Below are 20,144 nucleotides of genomic sequence, written 5' to 3' on the forward strand. Positions count from 1 at the left end.
GGGGCTGAATAGTAGGGCGGCAAGAGGAGTTTCCTAATGAATCAAAATCAAAAACAAAAACATACAACAGTGAGGATTCGCTGGTGGTCACCCACCCAACTACTAACTCACCGGCGTGTGGCTTAAGTACGGCTGAGCGGACGGGAAGCCCTGTTTTCCACACCCTATGGTCGTATGTATCATGTTATGTGTGGGACAGAATTATAGAATGTAATTCCTTGAGTGATGAGTGGGTGATGAGGGTGAGAATCGTCCAAGTCGAATCAAGAACATTTGATGCAGAGTCGAGGAATGGGAGGTGCAATTGCTTTTAGGAAGGAATTTTTCCAAGAAGAAACATAGCGAAAGAGTAACACTTTTCGAGGGTTTTTAAGCGCAATTATCTCAGAACTAGTAGTGCGGGGAGTTTTAAAGTAGGCCCATTTAGTAGAGAACACTGCAAAACCTTATAACAGCTACCTCACCGGTGTGTGGCAAAGGCAATATCGTTCGACATGAGACATGAGTGGAAAAATGAGCGTGGTGAAATAGGCAGGTCTAATTCAGAGACCAAGCTTTATCGTTCATCCTGTGCTATCTATAAGAACGGAATCAAGCTGGACTTCATGGTATATTTACATCTACCTATTATTGCAAATAACTATCTCAACTAATTATGCCAATGACGATACTTCAGGCTATATTCCCGTTCGTCATGTCTGTTACTGGGACTATTGGCATGAGATTAACTAGCACAATAGTCGGCCGTATATCTAAAGCATCTGTCCTTAATACTTAGCGACGTAGGACTTTAATAATCTGATTTGTCCGGCTTAACATGATATTCGTAAGGGACTTTATATGCAAGATAGCAGTCTGATGTCTCTTCTTTAGATGTCTCGTTTAGATATCCTTTCTTTGGCTATCTGTATGAAGGTCATGCTCCAGTAGATTAGATAATCGGTATATCATGAGGTATATTGGGTTTGAGTGTAAAGGTGTGCAAGAAAGCGATTATGCCATGAAAGACAAGCCCGTAGCGATATTTGTTCTCAGGTCCTTGAGAGCCACCTCCAGCAACTTAGTCTCATGTTCAGATATTTTGCCAATAGGCAAGGCTTTGGTAGCACCCGTCTTGCCAAGCTCGATCTTGACAGCGAAGTAGTCAACGCCAAGCTCGGCAGCAATCTCCTTGCCTCCAGGAATCCCCGGCAGGTAGACAAATGCTTCCTCGGTAATGGACTGTCCATTTTTACCTGAAAGAAGAGCCTTAACGAAGCGAAAACCGGCGTAGGCCATGCACGTCGTAGCGCTTCCAGCCCCCTGCTTGCTCTTGACGATTTCGTCGCCACCGAACTGAACACCTATTGGTATAGTAAGTGAAGCCATTTTTCGATGTTCTGAGCATGCAAAACTTACGGTTGATAACAGCCGCCAGAGTTTGATGATCCAAGTTGACCGGGGGTTGAGCCTGACTATAAAGGGGAAGGATGGTAGCACCACTGTGGCCACCAATGACCGGGACCTTGAAGTCCTTAGGATCGACATCGCCGCCCAAGGCGTGGGCAACGAATGTAGAGGCACGAACAACATCTAAAGTTGTAACACCGAAGATATGGGTGGGATCGAAAACACCGGCTTTCTTCAGGGCCTCAGCGGCAACAGGCAGAGTTGAGTTGACCGGATTTGTAACAACACAACACATCGCTTGTGGACATGTGGCCCCTATCTCAGTGAAGATGTCTCGAATGATGCTGGCGTTGGTCTGGGTTGTAATTAGCAGTTGGCTTCCCACACATGCTTTAAAACCCTTCGACTGTTGGTAGGTATATTCTCACCCTGAACAAATCTATGTAATACTGATCAGTAATCCATCTTGATCGTGCATTATATAAATGCATTGCTTACCGTCTCTGGTCATGCCAGGCTTGCGAGCGATACCAGCGGTTACTACGACAACATCTGCACCACTGAGTGCCTTCTTAAGACCAGAGTCCTCTGGAAGGTAACCACTTACCCTGGCCCTAGTGTCGATGTGGTTCAAATCGGTGGCAATGCCGGGTACATGAACAACATCATAAAGTGCGATATCATCAAATAGATCGCTCTTCAATTAATCAGCCACTTGGTCTCAGGCTTGATGGTTTAATATCTTAAGGGGGACTCACTGCTTTGCACAGGAGACTGAGTGGGGTGCCAATCTGGCCAGCGGCGCCAAGTAGAGCAATCTTGACCATTTTTAGGGCTGAGAGAAGATGATAAGGATTGATTTTCTTGACTCGTATTTGGAGTAGACTATATCAATAAACTAGCCTTGTATAATGAGGAGGATGGGGCTTTTTATGACAGCGGACCAAGCACTCATTGCGACGCTTCGATATTCACACCCTCGGAACGAGAGTGCGCTTCATGGTATCGGCTGATAGTTCAACCGAACGACCGACCCATTCTCATATAATCGCCCAGGGAATCGCAACGCATTTTTAGCATGTACAGTCTCGGCTCCGTGGTCATCCATTGCAAATGACTCGGTTAATATTCATCAAGTTTATCGTTGACGAATAAGATCCTCATTGGCCGATATGGGGGATAATGTGGGATTGACTCGCCAATCTTGCTTACATGGAATTCGTAGACTATCTTCTGTGATTTATAGTTAACCATTTATATTTTAATTTTGGTATCGCCAAAGGAGTAGAAGACAGCCCACTACAAGATATATTGTAATAATGACTTGAGTATTTTCACGACTTGAGTACATAACTTTCAAGTCGTTCAGCAATAAAATATACCTTGCTAATATGATTTCATTGTTTCTGACTGTGTGTATACTAAGAACAGCTATCTCCAGGCTCTAATTTGTCTTGCTATTGGCACAAGGCCTGGTGTTCCGGAACAGGCGACAGAAGCGGCTCCCCAACAATAGCACGCCGCACGTTCTCCATTGCCCACGTTTCCATCTTACCCAGCGTCTCCGTGGTATGAGTCCCCATGTGTGGAACCATCAGAGCACGCTCTTGCTTCATGAGCTTCTCATTGATTTCGGGCTCCCGCTCATAAACGTCCAGCCCTACGGCGGCAATATGGTTGCTTTCCAGAGCATCGGCCATGGCAGCTTCGTCAATGATGGCGCCTCGTGCGGTGTTGATGAGAACAACACCCGGCTTCATCTGAGCGATCTGCGCTGCACCAATCAAGTGCTTCGTGTGGGCGTTCAGAGGTACGTTAACACTGATGATATCGCTCTCCGCAAGCAGCTTCTCAAAGGAGACATACTCAGCCGCGGCATTCTGATCAGACGACAGAGGGTTGCGGTTGTGGTAGACGGTCTTGAGACCGAAAGGATCGCAGCGGTGTTTAATGGCACGGCCGATGCGCCCCATTCCAAGGATACCGAGGGTCTTGCCCTGAGGGTCGTGGCCGAATTCAACGCCCTTCTTGAAATTTCCCGCGCGCAGAGAGGAGATACATGGATTTAATTGCCGCAAAGCACCCAGCATTAGGAAGATGGCCAAATCGGCGGTCGCATCGGTGACCGGATCGGGAGCGTTAGTGACTATGATGCCCTTTTTGGCACACGCACTTGTGTCGATCGGGTCATATCCTATGTGATGATGAGGTAAGTGGAAGACTTTCGAGTGCGTAGGACTCGCAGGTTTATATACCGGCACCATTGTGGCATATATATTTGCAGCTTGGCGGCAAACGATCGATCAACTCAGCATCAAACTTGCCGGCTACCTGCATTAGATACCATGTTAATGTCGACTGTAATATCCTTCAGCCCGTATCTCAACCAAAGAGACAAGGCTTCTGGGGGATAAGGATTTAATACTCACAATACCGCTAGCAGATGTCCGGTAAATGGCGAAGATATTCTTGTACTTGTCTGTGATATCCTTGAAAAACTCCTCCCTGCTTTTGCTGGTGACAACCTCCGTGTGCGCGAGCTCTTGCAGCTTTTCGAAGAATGGCACGGCATGTCGTACGGGGTTGAAGAAGAGAACAAATGGCTTAGGTGACGACATGTCTCTGAACTGATTTTGATGATATGTGGCTTTTGCTGTTTGTTCTCCAGGTTCTATCTCAATGTGAGGCTTTGTGGGGTTTTTATCGCATGTGATTTTCTGATCTAAACATCGCACCGAATCCTTCTAATCTTCTGCTAAACTTTCAGGCCAAAATGGCCCTGAATATGCATTCGTCATGTTGGTGGATCAGAGGTGGGTAATCTTCTGCCTGAACCTCTGCCGGCCGAAGTTGGGTGAGAGATGAACGCTTCCCGCCTCTTCTCATATCCACACTATCCACCATCCAACACAAAGCGAATCCCACAGAGTGCGTTACTACAAGTCATTGCTTTGGGGATCCACATCCGCTGAAACGGGACTCTGAAACACTTTTTATCAACGCCGCGTTGGAGGGCTCCCCGGATCTTCTGATACAACCATCGTGGCTCGTCGACATCGAGCTTCCAGCAGCGGTGTGAGAGGCAAAACCTACGCCTGCGATTTTGGCATTGAATGCTTCTGATAGGTCACGGAAAACCCATTTACAGGAATATGGGTCAACACCCCTATGGGTTGTATTATCGACGAGATGAAACCACTGGAACTAGGATGAGGCAGTGTATTTTGCATCACTTATATCCAAAGAGAATTCGAAACTGTGAAATAGTATTGAGGTAACGTAATTGTCTTTCGGTATATCCACTAAACGGACTTGAGTATATCGGTGGTGGAGGTGGGGAAATTCAGAGCTTCGACAGTAAGATTGGTTGTTGATTTTGGTGACGACATTCAAAACGGCCTAAGTACAATCACGAACGAGATTAGAGTGCATTTGACCGTCAGAAATTTTAACCAGCTTCTCAACCCTGTTTTGGCCTAGCTATAGTTCATTCCTAATGCAACCTATGAGATGGGAGTATATGGAAGATGGATCTGTGTCTTCTCTCCATTTTTCTTCTTCCTTTCTTTCCCGTCCACTCTTTTTGGTAGGTGCGTAGCTGTACTTCGCCCCTGGGTCCCCACCACGTCCCCAACAAATTGGGATGCTTCTCCCAGATTGAAGTTAATTTCGCGTTACTGTGCGATGTACAACATGAACAGCCCGTGAGACTGACCTACCAAGTTGGGACATTCTCCACTCCTCCCGAGATCTTCCACCCCCGGACCCACATACTATCGTATGATGCACGAATTATTTACCCCACTATCCAGGTCGTTCTCGATGAAATCACCGCCAATCCACAGTCAGGTTTTTCTCTTGCTCATTGCAAGTGCTTGCGCAATGTCGACAACCCGATACATCGTACCGATCCCCGAATCAATGCGTGTGCTGGAAACTCGCCGAGCACTCAATGAAATGGCAGATCAATACCCGTTAGGCACCGTGGACGCGAGGAACGGCGGCTGGTATATGCTCGATCATGATGGCACCGTGCTGGCTGTTGCCTCTGATTCCGTGTGTGCAGAGTTGGATGCGTCCCAAGAGGAAGCAATGCGGCTGTACGGCCTTCTCCCGGAGCTTGACAACGAGGTCAGCGGGGATGTTGCACTCCAAAGCGGCGAGCAACCAGGCCCAGGACTGTCAAACAGCTGTTCTCACCCACGTTGTTTGGCATCGTCCACATGTCGGACACACAGTGATTGCTACGTGTGCGAATGGAGCCTTGGTGTTTGTATTTGACTAGCATTGGGCAGGGATGACTTGGGAGTTGCCTGGATGGGTGTATATCGGATATTCAACACTGATGGGATTGCCGTACGCTGCATCAACTGCACCTGTGCCTGAGGTTTCCTTTGTTTGACAGTGCAATGAGACATATTCACCCGATCATCTTATTTACTCCCTGCGGTTTACATGAGTAGTGTAGTGCAACCAAGAGAGCATCACATAACGTCCACCTCCATTGACGGTAACACTGGCTGGTTCCATGTCTATATCAGTAGCACTGTCGCCGCCTTTGGTCGCTATCCCAATAGTGGCCCACCATGACGTACGCGTTCTGTGGGGGGGGCTGTTCAATCCGTTTATATCATAACAAGATATGGTTTACTGTGGGTCTTGAAAGGGTGGACCTGTCACTGATAATAGATAAAAATCGCATTCAATCGTTATGTCATCGAAAAGGGGTCAAGCAAGAAAAGGAAATCACAGGTCACTCAGTAGCCATCTCGATACGAGCCTCAAAGTAAGATGCAGCTGATTTCCAGAACCCAGCAGTCAAAGATCCACCCCCCTTTATCCGGTTACAACAATCCATTAGATTGCAAGGCGGTCCACCTTGTCCCTAAGCCGCTCGATCAGTGGAGCCAGGTCACTAGTCTCGTTCGAGGTGATGGTGGCCGCGATAATCGGCCGGGTCACACCGCATGCTCGACCGATCGCGAGCTTGTTAGGCAAAAACACGTATGGGACGTTCTTGTCTTCACAAAGAAATGGAATATGCATCACTATCGCGAGAGGATCAGCGTCGGCAGCGAGAATGACCATCTCAGACGTGCATCGGCTCAGGGACTTCGTGACTAGGCAGATATTAGCCCCATGACTAACTCAAAGTATTATGAACAGACATACCTTCATTGGCACCTTTCTTGACCTGATTGTACTGGATGGCTTGCTGCAACAATTCCAAGAGCTCCTGTGTCAACACAGGATCCGCGTTCGGCCACGCTAGAGATTGTGTTGGATTAGAGAATCGAAATAGCAAATACGACGCTGACTTACCGACACATTGCGGAGAAGATGGCATTTCGCTTGAAAAGGGGAGTGTGAGACAGAGAAGATGATCTCGGTGGATAGTTTGGTTGGCGAAGTTGAGAACAGTATTGGGAAAGTAAGTCGTTTGCAGAACAAGCAGGTAGAGCACGGGGCAAGACTGTTAAGAGAAGAGATGAAAGAGAAGCGTGAGATAAAATGGAAAATGCCGAAAGTGGGAGGCGCCATCATCTCAAGATCACCAAGCCACAATAATGGCCCTATGCCATTCCCATGACGAGCACTTTCCTCGAATGGACAATTGCCGGTTATTCTAAATACATAATACGTGCCTTTCCTCTATCTCTGTCGGGGGTGATAGATACATCCATGGATGTATCCAGAGAGCCAGCCGTGGACATGCCCTTTATTACACATACGGCTACTACGTGAGACTTTCGGGATTATGAGCCTCGCAAACCGAGATGTAACAAAATGTCGATATCACAGTTAAACCGAGGATTCCTGATAGCTAGAACAACTCGCCACTGGAAGTCATACACCCCTCTATTATTGTATACGAAGGAGCAGCATCGGAGGTTTTATACTGTACCCTACTAGGGCCACTGCTTGCCACCCCCCAAAGGTCATGCCTGGTCATACTAGCACATAGCTCCAAGCTCCTATAGTGGCATATCTAGAAGGATATTTATCCTCAGTCCCAGAGACGTATCTGTATTATACAAGAATAGTAGGCCGCCTATACTGCCTCGTGATGTCTTATCTGGTGGTATTTTTGAGGGTCTTTTATTTAGATACATCTCCCCTTATTGGTGATGTAGCTAGAATATCGAGGGTAGAAACGGCTTAAAATATGCAAACCGATTGATGTGCTATTGCTATGTAGAGATCGAAAAACTAGTTAAGAGTTACCACCAAGGTTATATATAGATGGAAAACCATTGTTCAATCTAGAAATAGTTGCGGTATTTATTTGTTGTCTATTTGAACATGAAGCCAAATATATCTATGTGGATTCTTATAATCATAATAACAACGCTATGCAAACAAGGCTCCGGTTCCAACCTTAGGTGTTCTATACATTTACACTGGTCAATGGTAGCCGAAGACAAGGAAAGACAAGAAAGACTAATGCATCAAAGATCCACATTTCTATCCACTCACGAGAGGATCGGGCGTGAGATTGGTGGCAGTAATAGTAGCAGCCTCGGCCGGCGTGATGGTGCCCTCGGAAGGAGTATCAGTCTCCTTAGGCGTATCCTTCTCTTCGTTCTCATTCTTAGAGGGAGGCTTTGTGCCCTTTTCACGCATCGCTCCACTTTCAAATGCTTCTTCGGGCAGAGGACGGACATGAGGCTGGCAAATCCACCAAGGCCTTCCATATTCCGCAATCACTGCTTTGGATCCCTTCAAAGTCTCATCGGGTTGCGCTTCAAACTTCTCGGGAGAGGCCTCATACTCCTTCAGTCCACCTTTAATAGCCTCCTCGAGAAGAACCAGGGTGTGCTCAAAAGCGGCCATGTCACCTGGCTTCGATGTCGCAAGAGCATCTCGAACGTTGGTATGGGTTGCAACCATTGGCCGCAGGACTTGGAAGAGGTGGCCCTGCATGAAACTGAGGCTGGCAGAGTGACACTTCTTGCCCTTCTCGGCCTTGCTCCGCTTTTGCTTCTTCTTGAGCGGGCCATCCTCGTGGCCGCCGTTATCTTCGGCATCATCGGTTTCTGCAAACTCATCAACTGGGTCGGACGGAAGATAAAGTGGCTTCCTTTCTGGAACCGGCTGTTCAAGAACGTATTTATAGATAATATCAAGGTATCGTCGCAGGACGGCGTCGACTCGGTAACCGCCCTTTCCATCCCGCCCGCGCCAGTATTCTCTCCCTTCGGTACCGGGTGGAGGCGGCTTGCTGAATATGGACGGGTCTGATAGATTTCCTTCTGCGCTCATCACGGCGTCGGCTCCGGTCGCCTCGAGACAGGTATCGATGTCGCCGTAGTTAAGAATGTTTCCATTGGCAAAAATCACCGTATCCGCGGGGAGATTGTCTCGTAGATAGCGGATATAGCCCCAGTCGGCGACTCCAGTGTTGTGACCCTTCTGTTCCCGTCTGCGTCCATGGACTGTGATGATGCTGGCCCCAGCGGAGAGGATCATTTTAGCGTACTCCAATGTCTTCTCCTTGGTCTCCTGAATACGGAATTTCACCGTGACAGGGATTGAGAGCTCAGTGTGCAACCGGTGCACAAGCTTATAGATCAAGTCCCAGTCCTCTTGGAGGAAAGCTCCGTAGTGTCCCTTTTTCGCGATACCCTGCGGGCAGCCAAGGTTCAGGTCCACGGCGTCGCAGTGAGGTGCCACATGGCGGGCAGCCTCCAAGAACTCATCTGGGTTATTTGTGCAGAATTGAACGAAAAGCGGCCGGTCAATTGTAGGATTTCCATCAAGAAACAATTCGTCCTTGTTCCCTCCGACGGCTTTGCGGGTAGGTTGGAAATGTTTGGCCCGGACATTCTCTTGTTCGCCGAATAGACGTGCGTGGAACATTGGGGTGTATGCGAGTAAAGGCTTCGGCTCGTTTGGTGGCATGAAGGATCGAGTGAGCATGCGCCACGCCTTTGGAAAACATTAACATTGGTCTGCAGATGTTGCTACTTGAAGGGCGAACTCACGAATTCGGATCTGTCGACCATTGGGGCAACGACATATTTTGGGCTGCCAATGCTTTCATAAAACTTTCTTCCAAAGAGCTTCTCCTTAGGCTGAGGCGCAGCCGCGGAGGTCTGCTCGATGCTCTTCGGTGGGCTTGTTTCGGAGACCATTTTTGAGAGATGGGACTGGGAAAAGTGTCGAGAAAGTCGGCCCACAAAAGGGCTGAAGGGCTTTAAGATACCTATGTTGACGCCTGGAAGAAAAGAATGTGGTTGTGGTCAATGATCGCCTCCAGTCGCATCACAATGGAGAAACAACTTTTGCGAAAAGCGCCGTATCTCAGCCGGAATTACCATTTTCCGGCTTATCTTATCGTCGCGGGGATGGGGCATTACAGGTGGAAGCTGCGAACGCGTGGAACTGGTGGTGTCACTGGAGGAATTGACCTTGCATCTGATATTTGCAGAGTTACCTTGTCATACTCCTTTTCTCTTATACAATTCAAGAGCCACTTGATCAAACTCAACTGCCCAGGCGACCTATTCCAAATTGGATGCGCGTGTCGATTACATAATCTGATATGAAGCAGTTGCCGGCCAGAGACTAACCAAGTAAGTCCAGAAGCCTTTCAATCAGAATCGAGAGTCGAAAAAAAATAAAAATTTTCTGATCCATATACGCGATAGTGTGTGAGAATGTATTGATATTGTGAAGCTAACGTGTTGATATCTGGAATTTGACATAGTTCTTGAACGCCCACTGCTATCATCTCCCGACCGCCAACAATGGACGCGTCAACAGGACCAGGAGGTAAGTCCCCAGTCCGCAAACTTTTGCCTAAGCAATTCTGACTATGTGCTAGCCCCTTTAAATCTCTGCTTGTCTGAAGATGGGTTATATGCCGCCCACGTGAGTGGAAAGGGCCTGGTTGTTCACTCGAATGTAGCCTCGGAAAATAAAGAAGTACAGATCGCAAGGATCAAAGAGATTCCTCTCAAATCACTCAAATACTTCAACGTGGAAAGTGCTCCTGGTGCATCAGATCATGAGGTTGTCTGTCGGCGGCGACTCCTCTCCGCAAACGACAGCCGAATCTCGGTCTGGCAGCTCACTCCACTTGAAATATTCGCCGAGATTGAAAGCATTGAACCGGGGTCATTAGCTGTCGATTTTGGCGCCGATGAGACTGAGGTTCTTGTGTTTCATGCGTGGAACACTAAACTCAGTGTCCACTCATTAGAGACCGGGCGCAGCTCAGTCATCAAAACACCAAAGTTTGCCCATCATCTCGGCTTTGGGTATCGCCCAAAGACCAGGCAGCTTGCCATCCTGCTGAAGCCGGAGACTTCGGATTTACTGACCGTCCATGAGCCCCGGTCTTACGAGCTCGTCAACAGGACCGTGCTTCCAACAATTGATGCGCAAGGGTTGAAATGGAGCCCGGACGGGAAATGGATTGCCATCTGGGACATCGCAAGTGCAGGCACAAAAGTGCTGGTATTCACAGCGGACGGTCAACTTTTCAGGACGTATTCCGGGCCATCTGGGTTGGACGATTCCTTCGATCTCGGAGTGAAACAGATCGAATGGAGCCCTGCTCCCCACCAGGGCATCTCTGAAACGTTGGCCGTAGGAAAGGTCAACGGGAATATTGACCTGCTGCGAACTCGCACGGTGAGTTGTCTTCCAAATATGTACGGCATTATTTACTAATCCTATTATGGTAGTTCTCTTCCGCAACAACTCTCTCACATGTGTTCCAAACAGACCAGCAATGTCCCAATATTTGGCGCGAGCGATACACCAGTGCCGCAGGGGATTCCGAGTATGTCGAGGCATCCTGCTCATCTGCATTGAGCATGAGCCCCGAGTCGGCAGGGCCGCCACGGGGCGTCTTGACGATGACCTTCAGCTCAGACGGTCTCCTCCTTGCGACTGTTGACACTGCACGGCAGAACGTCGTTTGGATTTGGTCACTAGACGGCACCCCAACACTTACATCGGCTCTAGTTCACGAGCAACCCGTTCGACAAATTGTTTGGCATCCTTCAACGCCACAACTATTGATCAATACTATCACGAATACATTGCCTGCCATTCGATGTTGGTTCCCACAAGATCATCCATTGATTGCCCTAGTTCCTATTCAGAGGAATGAGAGTGGAAAATATGATGTCAGATGGGCTACAGGGTCAAATACAGACTCGCCGTTCTGGTTTAACTCACCAGAACAACATGTTATTGGATATTTGTCCTCCCGTGATGGTGCTGTTGAATTTGAGGTGTTGAACTCAGTGAGCAGCAAGAGTTTATCTTGATTGAGCTAATCTGCAAGTCGGTGGATATTCAAAATAAAAGTGCTGTAAATGAGTTAAATGTCTTCGATCACGGACGGAGTGAACTGGCTACATACTTATCGCATTTGATACTACGGAAATCACATTCGATTCCGTCACCTAGATGTGTTATTAAGCACAGAACAAGAGAATACTAAAGCCGTGACCTTATTCTCCCAAGACAGTAGCATAAAGATAATAGATAATCTCAGGCCATAAATAAACCCGGTCGGTCAATCGCTAGACAAATAGAGGACTTCGCGCGGTGCAAAGCCTTTCTTCGTATCTAGGTGATTGGCCACCTGCCGGTTTCGTTCTTGTCAGTGTTCGTATAGAGGTTGATACGCCCGAAAATCTTCAAGGGATGAATCAATTATCCTACACAGACCAGTGAGGATGTGACGATCTATACGTTGCTTTGAAAAAAAAAAAAAAAAAATTACCTGCTATTCCCCGGATATGTTTCAACACAGAGTTCCCTTCATTCACACCCGGTCATCTTAAGACCTTACCGTCTGAGCGTCAACAGCCGAAAAATGAGCCCTGGGATTTTGGATTGACATACACCAATAATTTCGCAAATTGCAGTACTATTGATGTGGAGTTTGGTTGTAAAACAAACATCAAAAAGAGAACTCCGATAGGGGGAATCGAACCCCCGGCTGCCGTGTGAGAGACGGCGATGTTAGCCACTACACCATATCGGAGGGGGACAACGAATTCCGCTTTGTAGTTTAGTTTGTCCACTTGTGGTTTAGTGCTCTTTGTCCCTGTGCGTGCCCGTGCGTGGTTCTATATAGTCCCCTGTTTCCCCCCCAAACCTATTACCTTACATTTTCTTTTTCGCCCTCCTCCTCCTCCCTGGTCTCTGCAGGTGAGGCATTTTTGCTATTGATTCGGATCACCGAGCTCCTGAGCTCTGCCACCCCCTTTTCCCTGTATGACTCGTCATCACATCTTTGCGACTTTCCCTCGCCCCTCGCTGCTTTCTTGGGCTCCCACCTCATTCCTGATCAGGTGCTTTCTCTGAGGCCCTGACGCTAGCCCCAGAATTTCCAGTCCTCATGTACTAACTGTCCGTCGGTCGCTCGTAATCCTGTTATTGACGTGCCTTCCGCTCTCTGGACAGTCGCCTACGCGAGAGGGTCTACGAACCGCAGCATACAAAGAATGGTTTGACACGGCCTTGTTGTACTTGAGTAATAGCGCTTGCTATGTTTACGCTATGACTAAAATCAGCGTGGCTTATCTGACCAATTGAACTGCCTCAGCCGTCGTTCCCCGCCTTAGACGGGAGACGAAATGAGTGTAGGGCACTAGGACAGACAGAGTCCGCCTTGTTATCTCCAGTATATGTCACGCCAATAATACAGCAGTAGCCTATATATAGATCCCTCCATCTCTTCTACACTAACTAATCATAATGCCGACCGAGGGTTGCCTTGATAAGGCGGGTTCGGTGAATAGAGGCCGGGTCTGCGCAGATCTCCTGAATGACCACGAGGGAAACAGATTTAATTGATATCTTCGCGCTGTCGGATTGATGGACGATGTCGCATTTTATGTAGTTTTGCAATCTGAGCCTAGGTGGACATCACGGCATTAGGGGCTGGCCGTTCGTACCGCAATGTTTATGGACTTAGCATCCGCTGGCTCGCGCACTAAATGTAGCATTACTCCAGATATCGCTCTTATGACGGGCCTTGTCTTCCTGATCTCCTAGTACGGCCTTATTGCTGTGGAGACCCGCGCACTCTGTCTTAGTATCCAATCATATGAGCTAAATACCCGCTGTCGTTAATGCGAAGGCTTCGAGGAATCCTAAAATGGCTGGACTGGTCTTGCACGTTTCGTATTCTGTCTCGAACCGTGGAATGAATGGCGAATAGAGATTCAATCTAGCGGTGATAACACTGGGCGCTTAAGATGCGAAGACTTGCAGTTATCCGAGAATGGCAGCATCATTGTGCTATGGATCACGGGTACGAATTCGCCCGCATTACACGAAATCATCGTTGGCGTCACCATTAATTGTCATGGAGGACAATATGAAAAAAGGAAGGGCTTGTGCCTCATGAGGCTGTAACTTCGACGAATGAGTCAGCCTCAGCCTGCAGGCTGAACATGACGTAATCGGTAATAGAAGGGATATCAAACCATGCATGTTATGCGTAGTCCCGATGAGAGCAGCAATAAGATTTTCAGTTAGATCTTCTCTTGTAAAATGTCTCGTCTTCAGATCATTGCATTATGAAGTCTTCCGAGCTCAAATTTTCAATAATAGCCAAGCGTACCGGAGAGACTTTACTGGACGCGCTTTGCCAGCCAGCCACTTCACTTCTAGCCTCAACCAATTCGCACAGAGCCTAAGGTGAACCCATGCCTAGCTGATCTGCTCCTACGGTGTCATTGGTGGGCGTGGAAACCCACACCACTCTGCACTAATATCCAATAATATGAAATACTCACGATCCTGGCATATGCACACAGCTACTAGCTGATTTGTTGAATTTTTCACTAGAGAACAACCAATATCAATTTCGTGCTAATCATGTTGTGTAAAGAATACGTAAGAGATTGATTGGGCATAGATAGATCAAACACGACTAAGCAACTTACAGCGCGAATGCCAAGGGTAAGCTTCGAGCCTTGGTTTAATTCGTTTTTTTCCAATGCTGCTCACATTGGAAGCAAAATGGTGGGTAATTCTACTATCGAATTCAAATATGAATATGGAATTGCTCTCCAAGATGCAGCAGAAATTGGAAAGCTGGATGATGTTAGGCTGCTCCTTAGCCAGGGGGCCGATGTGAACGGCTAAGGTGGTGAATATGGCACCGCTCTCCAAGCCGCAGCATGCCGTGGACACCTGTATGTCGTCAAGCTGCTCCTCGACTAGAGGGCCGATGTGAACGGCTAAGGTGGTGAATATGGCACTGCTCTCTAAGCCGCAGTATGGGGTGGAAACCTAGATGTTGTCAAGCTGCTCCTTAACCAGGGGGCCGATGTGAACAGCCAAGGTGATAAATATGGCACTGCTCTCCAAGTCGCAGCATGGGGTGGACACCTGGATGTTGTCAAGCTGCTCCTTGACCAGGGGGCCGATGTGAACGTCTGAGGTGGTAAATATGGAACTGCTCTCCAAGCCGCAGCATGGCTTGGACACCTGGATGTTATCAAGCTGCTCCTTAACCAGGGGGTCGATGTGAACGGCCAAGGTGGTACAATTGGAAGTGCTCTCTAAGCCGCAGCAAGCCGTGGACACCCGGATGTTGTCAAGCTGCTCCTTGACTAGGGGGCGACTTTTGGCATTCCTATAGTTGACTCCTAGGGCGCATCATTGCTACATTCTGCTATCGCTTGCGAGGACACAAAAAAACCGAATTTACTTCTTGAAACCGGCGCACATTTTTACATAGACAAAGCTGATGTTTTCAAGCAAACGCCACTTCATATCGCTGCTTCTCACTTCCTGGCGGCCTTTAAGATCCTGGAAAATTCGTTGAACCCAGCTGCCAAGAACGGAAATGTGGACGCATGGGCCCTCATGCACAATTCTATCAACAAAGAAGACATTGATGGATGTATCCCTTTACACCTTGCTGTTGAGAATCGCGATTTAGGGGCTGCAGAATGGCTTATCAATCATGGTGCTGATGTTGACATTGAAAATTTCAACAAAATCACTCCATTTCAGCGCGCCTCCCAGTTAAAAGATTTCAGAATGATGAGCTACCTTTTCCCTCATGTCACCTAAGGTTTTATAAATGCAACAGACTGGAGAGCTTGCGTCCCCTCTAGGACGAAAAGGAATATTATTCTAGCTCTAGTGCAAATCAAGGATGATCAGGAATTAACGCAACATTTTAATGCGATGTCATATTCCTTGGTTTTCTCCACACCAAGCGTATCAGCATAGGGTGATAAGTGTGTCGCTACTGCTATTTCAGAGAGGGCAGTCGTGTGAGTTTTTATCATTCTCATAATCAGAATGTTAGCTGAACCTTATAGGCTTCTTGAAAACGATAGTCTTCTCAGTCAATCTTATTCTATAGGGGTCTCCTAGCGATGGTGGCGTAAGGTTATGAGGAAACGGAAACCGGAGGAGCTGAGAAGGGAAACCTGATCTCTGGAATTGGAAAGTATAGCTAAATGAAATCCCAGGTGCAGTTGCTCTACGTCAGCCTTCTCGAACTGAATGTTAGTGCATGTCACCTTCACTCGTCTTAAGACCCTGATACTAATGACACGAAAGGTTTTCTCGAGTGCCGTATATCACTACCCTCATATCAACTACTCCCTCCATCTAATCAGCTGTCAGCTCTAAAGATAGAACGAAAGAATTATGCCATCATTTGGCTTTTAGCTAAGTCTAATCAGCCCAACCCGGGATCGACGTCCGGAAATCCAATACTTGAATCCAAAATCTTATTTACGACATTGGAGTATTGCGAAATTTCAAATTCGCCGACTAAGCTCTTTTATCCTTGCACCCGGCAGCTAGAGGATGAATGAAATGATATTTTTGAGGCTATAGAAGATCATCTTTCTAATATGGTATGGAATTTAACCACTTGTTTAGCTAGCCTAACTAATCATTTACTAGCGGAGGGAGACATTTCGTTCTAACGGAAGAAGCACAGATATCATCAAGATCCATTTAAGCGATGCAGAAATATGGACCGATTTCAAAAGGGTGCATATAATGCAAATGGAAACCCTTAGATCATTGTGCGATAAAAGAAACAGACAAATTCTCCAGGAAGACAACACTATAAAAACGAGCACCGAATTTATCACCAACTTTATGCGTGAAATCGAGAATACAGATAGAAAGGTCAAAGAAAAGATTTTGTCTTTAAACCTAGCCTCTCAAGAGCTGATTCAACTAGTCATCTTCACATCCTATTATATATTGAATATTACTGACATTATAATAGCAATTTAATCTGACCTCTATCGCAGAGGCACAGAAATCCATATCTATGAACAAGAGTATGAAACGTCTCAGTTGGATCACTGTAAGCTTTAGCTCAATTCCAATTCAATCAATTGCTGACTACGAGCAAAGTTCGTTTTCCTACCACTTATATTTATTGCGGTGAGAATCCCTCATGATAAACTTGCAGACTCGTGGAATTATCGTGACTCATGGTGGCTTTTAGAGTCTATTTGGAATGAACATCGACCTGCTCGAGTCGAACCCGTCTTGGTGGCTATACATCCCATTTGCTGTAGGCACTACCATTTTGACATTGTCTATATGGGTTTTATTCAAGAGCAAAAAGGGCGTAAGTGGTTTGGTTTCTATTTATTTCGTTTGCTGGCAAAAACCACGATTTTTGAACTAACTCCATGATCTAGTTAGAAGACACAATTGAACAGCGATTCAATGCCATTTTCAGACGCAAAAAACTCGGAGACGAGGAATCCCTGCTGCATGTGAATCACAGGAAAGGAAGAACCATGCAATTTGCAGAATCTGGGAAGAAGCGATCTTAAGTTAGCATTTGAACTCGTCTTTCTCGCCTTAGGGCCTTTAGTATGGCGTTTTCCTATCTCTTTCCATGACGTAATGCCAAATAACACGACTCTATGTGAACCCTTGCCTACAGCTTGGGCCACACTATTGAGGATTTTCCACCGCAAAAGAAGCAGCTGGTCTATACATACATGGCTAACATGTGATTAGGGATTTCAAATTTATTACGATAATTGATGTTGCGCCATGTCGCATTTCACTAGGCCCCAGCCAAAAGCGAGCAAGTTCTGCTCTGGTGCGAGTCCATGCACAATAACTGGTGTATTGTGACTATCGAGAGAGATAAGGAAGTTATCTACAGAACTGCAGAATTGACACCTAAGGCCTCAACACCCCTTCAGCACTGCCTAAGACCTGTCTATCAAATCCACAAATTCTCACAAAAATCCTCCAATTTGCTTTCTTTCAAAAGTGCCTCATATCAAACTTCCCATATCAAATTCATCCCCCCTCATCATCGCTTTGGTATGGAACCTCAGTTCCGGGGACCTGAAGTCCCAACAAACTGATTGCTCAAATTGCGGGTTTTCCAGTGCTTCGGTGAAACCGTCAGCTGCACTTTTTCTTGCCAAGATGCACTGAAATCTTGATGTGCAGACTTGCAGTTCTCCAGGAATAGCAGGGACGTGGTCTTACTCATTCCGGAGATCTACGCAGTCATGATCCTTGTAACCAAAGGCGCCTTGTGACCGAAATCCTTGTTGGCTTCATGATCGATTGGATACGGGGTTTGCTGCTACAGCATCTGCGTCGCGCGGACAGGATATCACGGGGGAGGGGGTCTCTTATCTCCGTGTTGGTCCCGGCCTGCACGTTTCGTCCTCTATCCTAGGTCATGGAACGACTGGCAAGCAGAGCTCAATCGAAACGGTGGCGATGTTACTGGGCGCGGACATTGAAGAGTTTGTTCGCGCTGCTCCTCAAAAAGAACAATATCTCCTACACCAGTCGCCGGCTTGCGCAAAGCGAGGATATACGAAATACCGAAGTTCCTGACTCTTGTTTTTATCTACTCCTAGCGGCTCATTAAATAGAATCATCGCTAATGATAAAGTACGATTTATGCGTATACGCAGAATGTTTGCAGCTGTAAGGCTTGGTCCTGCTAAGTTTGAGCAGGGACAGCAATTGCTGGATGATTTGTACCTCGGTCGTGCAAAACAACTCTGAGCAGAGTACAGAGAAACGCTAGCCGCTTTCAGCTCATCCTGCCCGTCCCTCTCATTCGCAATTAATAACATAGCTACACCCCATGGCTTTTGGCAGATATTCAATCATGCCGTCTCTTCAATTTACCCGCTTATCCACTACAATATATAGGCGTGTCCGACTGTAAGGGAGATATATTATAGGTATTATTGCCACGGGAACATGGATCTCGTAATGGTAAGTTGGTGATTAAGGAAAGCCAAAAGGGCAAGACAAGGACAGAGTATTTATAACAACGAAATTGAAATAACGCCGTTCGCGTTCGGGATCGGTAGACCTTTCTTCTTCAGTCTCTTGATCCTTTTGCTCCTCTTTACCGACGACAGAGTTTCCCAATCGTGATATAGAGCGACATCCGGCAGCAAGATCTTCGCCAGGCTGTCTTTGGGATCGGCCTGACCGGCAGCCGCAGCATCTGGCTCGTTTGGTCCAGCATGCCACTCAGCAGGACACTCTTCGGGGGCAGGACACTCTTCGGGGGCAGGACACTCTTCAGGAGCAGGACACTCTTCAGGAGCAGAACACTCTTCAGGAGCAGGACACTCTTCGGGAATTGGAAACTCTTCAGAGGTGATAGACCACTGTTCAATCACCACCAGGTGTTCAGTAGAGGTAAGAATCGTGAATTGCCTGACACAAATGAGCGCCGTAAGACTTTTTTCACGTAGCTTGGAAGCCAGACTTCGTCTTCAGGAAGCTTGGGAAATATTTCTCCAATCGAACGCAGAATTTCAAAGGTAGAGATCGCTTCGTCGAAGTGTTCAATATACTTCCTGGCAAGGATCTCGAGGTCGGTAATGTTGTACATCCTAGACGCATGGTAGACCAGAACACTTCTTCGATATTCTCGTTCGATGTAGGATATATTTTCATCAAGTGGCGAATTGATCGTCTCGTAAGTACCCGAGTATAAGAAATGAACTAAGGTGTGGCCGACATCTCCATGAATATCGGAAAGTGTGATATATGTATTTGGGGGGAAACTTCGACCTAATAGAGGGTACTTCCGAATATGAGACCCCAAAACACCATACTCCTTCTCTCCAATACATAGTGTGACCATTGGATGTTCGTATGATCTACAGAAATTGAGAAGTCAGTTAATTTCGAGTAAAATAGTTTGAAGCCCTCACGATGACCGTGGCTGATTGTACTCGATTTTCGGGAAATTCTGGCCAGAGTTCAGACATACCGAACTTGCTTGAATCTGACATGAGAGGCTTCCGGTCATTTTGAACGCCTTTGACAATGGCACAAGAGATGAATCAGAGCAGACTAATTAAAATGATTGAGTTGAAAATAGGTAGCATAGTAAAGTCTGTATTTGTAGACGAAGTTGGGAAAAGAGGGGATATGCAAGTATGAGCTGTTCTTCATGCACAATTCCCAAGTGGTAATGCAATAATTTGCTACTATACAATTTGGTTTTACCAAATGGCTGCCACTTTCGGCGTCAGTCGACGGCTGAGCGGACGGGAAGCCCTGTTTTCCACACCCTATGGTCGTATGTGCTTGTATCAACACCAAACAGATCTATATACAGTATTGTCTAGCCTTCGCATCACACTTCCCTTCATCCTGCCCCGATCGCACTTCGTCTGCTTGGGGGTATACTGCTCTTCCTAGGGGACACATTGCTCCACCCCCAGACCCATGATATAGAATCTCCTTTTACTTTAGGAAATTTTTCATGGTTATTATCC

The 20,144-nt window shown here is 46.9% G+C and overlaps 8 protein-coding genes across 8 annotated transcripts; 3 read left to right on the forward strand and 5 right to left on the reverse strand.

The window, feature by feature from the left end:
- Positions 1-993: 993 nt before the first annotated feature.
- Positions 994-2,216, reverse strand: N7471_013339 (malate dehydrogenase; the record flags this gene model as incomplete). The annotated part of the gene is made up of 5 exons (XM_057286058.1): positions 994-1,343; positions 1,399-1,744; positions 1,818-1,828; positions 1,888-2,086; positions 2,148-2,216. The coding sequence occupies 5 exons, from the start codon at positions 2,214-2,216 to the stop codon at positions 994-996; spliced, it is 975 nt and encodes a 324-aa protein (XP_057129383.1).
- Positions 2,217-2,846: 630 nt separating this feature from the next.
- Positions 2,847-4,007, reverse strand: N7471_013340 (D-mandelate dehydrogenase-like dehydrogenase; the record flags this gene model as incomplete). Its single annotated transcript, XM_057286059.1, has 3 exons — positions 2,847-3,583; positions 3,645-3,747; positions 3,819-4,007. The coding sequence occupies 3 exons, from the start codon at positions 4,005-4,007 to the stop codon at positions 2,847-2,849; spliced, it is 1,029 nt and encodes a 342-aa protein (XP_057129384.1).
- A 1,264-nt stretch (positions 4,008-5,271) lies between these two features.
- On the forward strand, positions 5,272-5,670 carry N7471_013341 (uncharacterized protein; the record flags this gene model as incomplete). Its single annotated transcript, XM_057286060.1, has 1 exon — positions 5,272-5,670. One exon carries the CDS (start codon positions 5,272-5,274, stop codon positions 5,668-5,670), a length of 399 nt encoding a protein of 132 aa, XP_057129385.1.
- A 576-nt stretch (positions 5,671-6,246) lies between these two features.
- On the reverse strand, positions 6,247-6,736 carry N7471_013342 (uncharacterized protein; the record flags this gene model as incomplete). The annotated part of the gene is made up of 3 exons (XM_057286061.1): positions 6,247-6,509; positions 6,562-6,657; positions 6,712-6,736. The coding sequence occupies 3 exons, from the start codon at positions 6,734-6,736 to the stop codon at positions 6,247-6,249; spliced, it is 384 nt and encodes a 127-aa protein (XP_057129386.1).
- A 1,118-nt stretch (positions 6,737-7,854) lies between these two features.
- N7471_013343 (tRNA-dihydrouridine synthase family protein) lies at positions 7,855-9,524 on the reverse strand (the record flags this gene model as incomplete). Its single annotated transcript, XM_057286062.1, has 2 exons — positions 7,855-9,318; positions 9,375-9,524. The coding sequence occupies 2 exons, from the start codon at positions 9,522-9,524 to the stop codon at positions 7,855-7,857; spliced, it is 1,614 nt and encodes a 537-aa protein (XP_057129387.1).
- A 265-nt stretch (positions 9,525-9,789) lies between these two features.
- N7471_013344 (WD40 repeat domain-containing protein) lies at positions 9,790-11,828 on the forward strand. The gene is made up of 4 exons (XM_057286063.1): positions 9,790-9,965; positions 10,100-10,164; positions 10,217-11,028; positions 11,082-11,828. The coding sequence occupies exons 2-4, from the start codon at positions 10,140-10,142 to the stop codon at positions 11,670-11,672; spliced, it is 1,428 nt and encodes a 475-aa protein (XP_057129388.1). The 5' UTR covers positions 9,790-9,965; positions 10,100-10,139; the 3' UTR covers positions 11,673-11,828.
- A 2,693-nt stretch (positions 11,829-14,521) lies between these two features.
- Positions 14,522-15,447, forward strand: N7471_013345 (ankyrin repeat domain-containing protein; the record flags this gene model as incomplete). Its single annotated transcript, XM_057286064.1, has 3 exons — positions 14,522-14,561; positions 14,645-14,802; positions 15,022-15,447. The coding sequence occupies 3 exons, from the start codon at positions 14,522-14,524 to the stop codon at positions 15,445-15,447; spliced, it is 624 nt and encodes a 207-aa protein (XP_057129389.1).
- Positions 15,448-18,668: 3,221 nt separating this feature from the next.
- Positions 18,669-19,504, reverse strand: N7471_013346 (uncharacterized protein; the record flags this gene model as incomplete). Its single annotated transcript, XM_057286065.1, has 2 exons — positions 18,669-19,022; positions 19,106-19,504. 2 exons carry the CDS (start codon positions 19,502-19,504, stop codon positions 18,669-18,671), a joined length of 753 nt encoding a protein of 250 aa, XP_057129390.1.
- Between the last annotated feature and the right edge of the window lie 640 nt (positions 19,505-20,144).

Source organism: Penicillium samsonianum (assembly GCF_028829775.1).
Source record: "Penicillium samsonianum strain IBT 33392 chromosome Unknown utg000009l_segment0_segment0, whole genome shotgun sequence".
Lineage (NCBI taxonomy): Eukaryota > Fungi > Ascomycota > Eurotiomycetes > Eurotiales > Aspergillaceae > Penicillium > Penicillium samsonianum.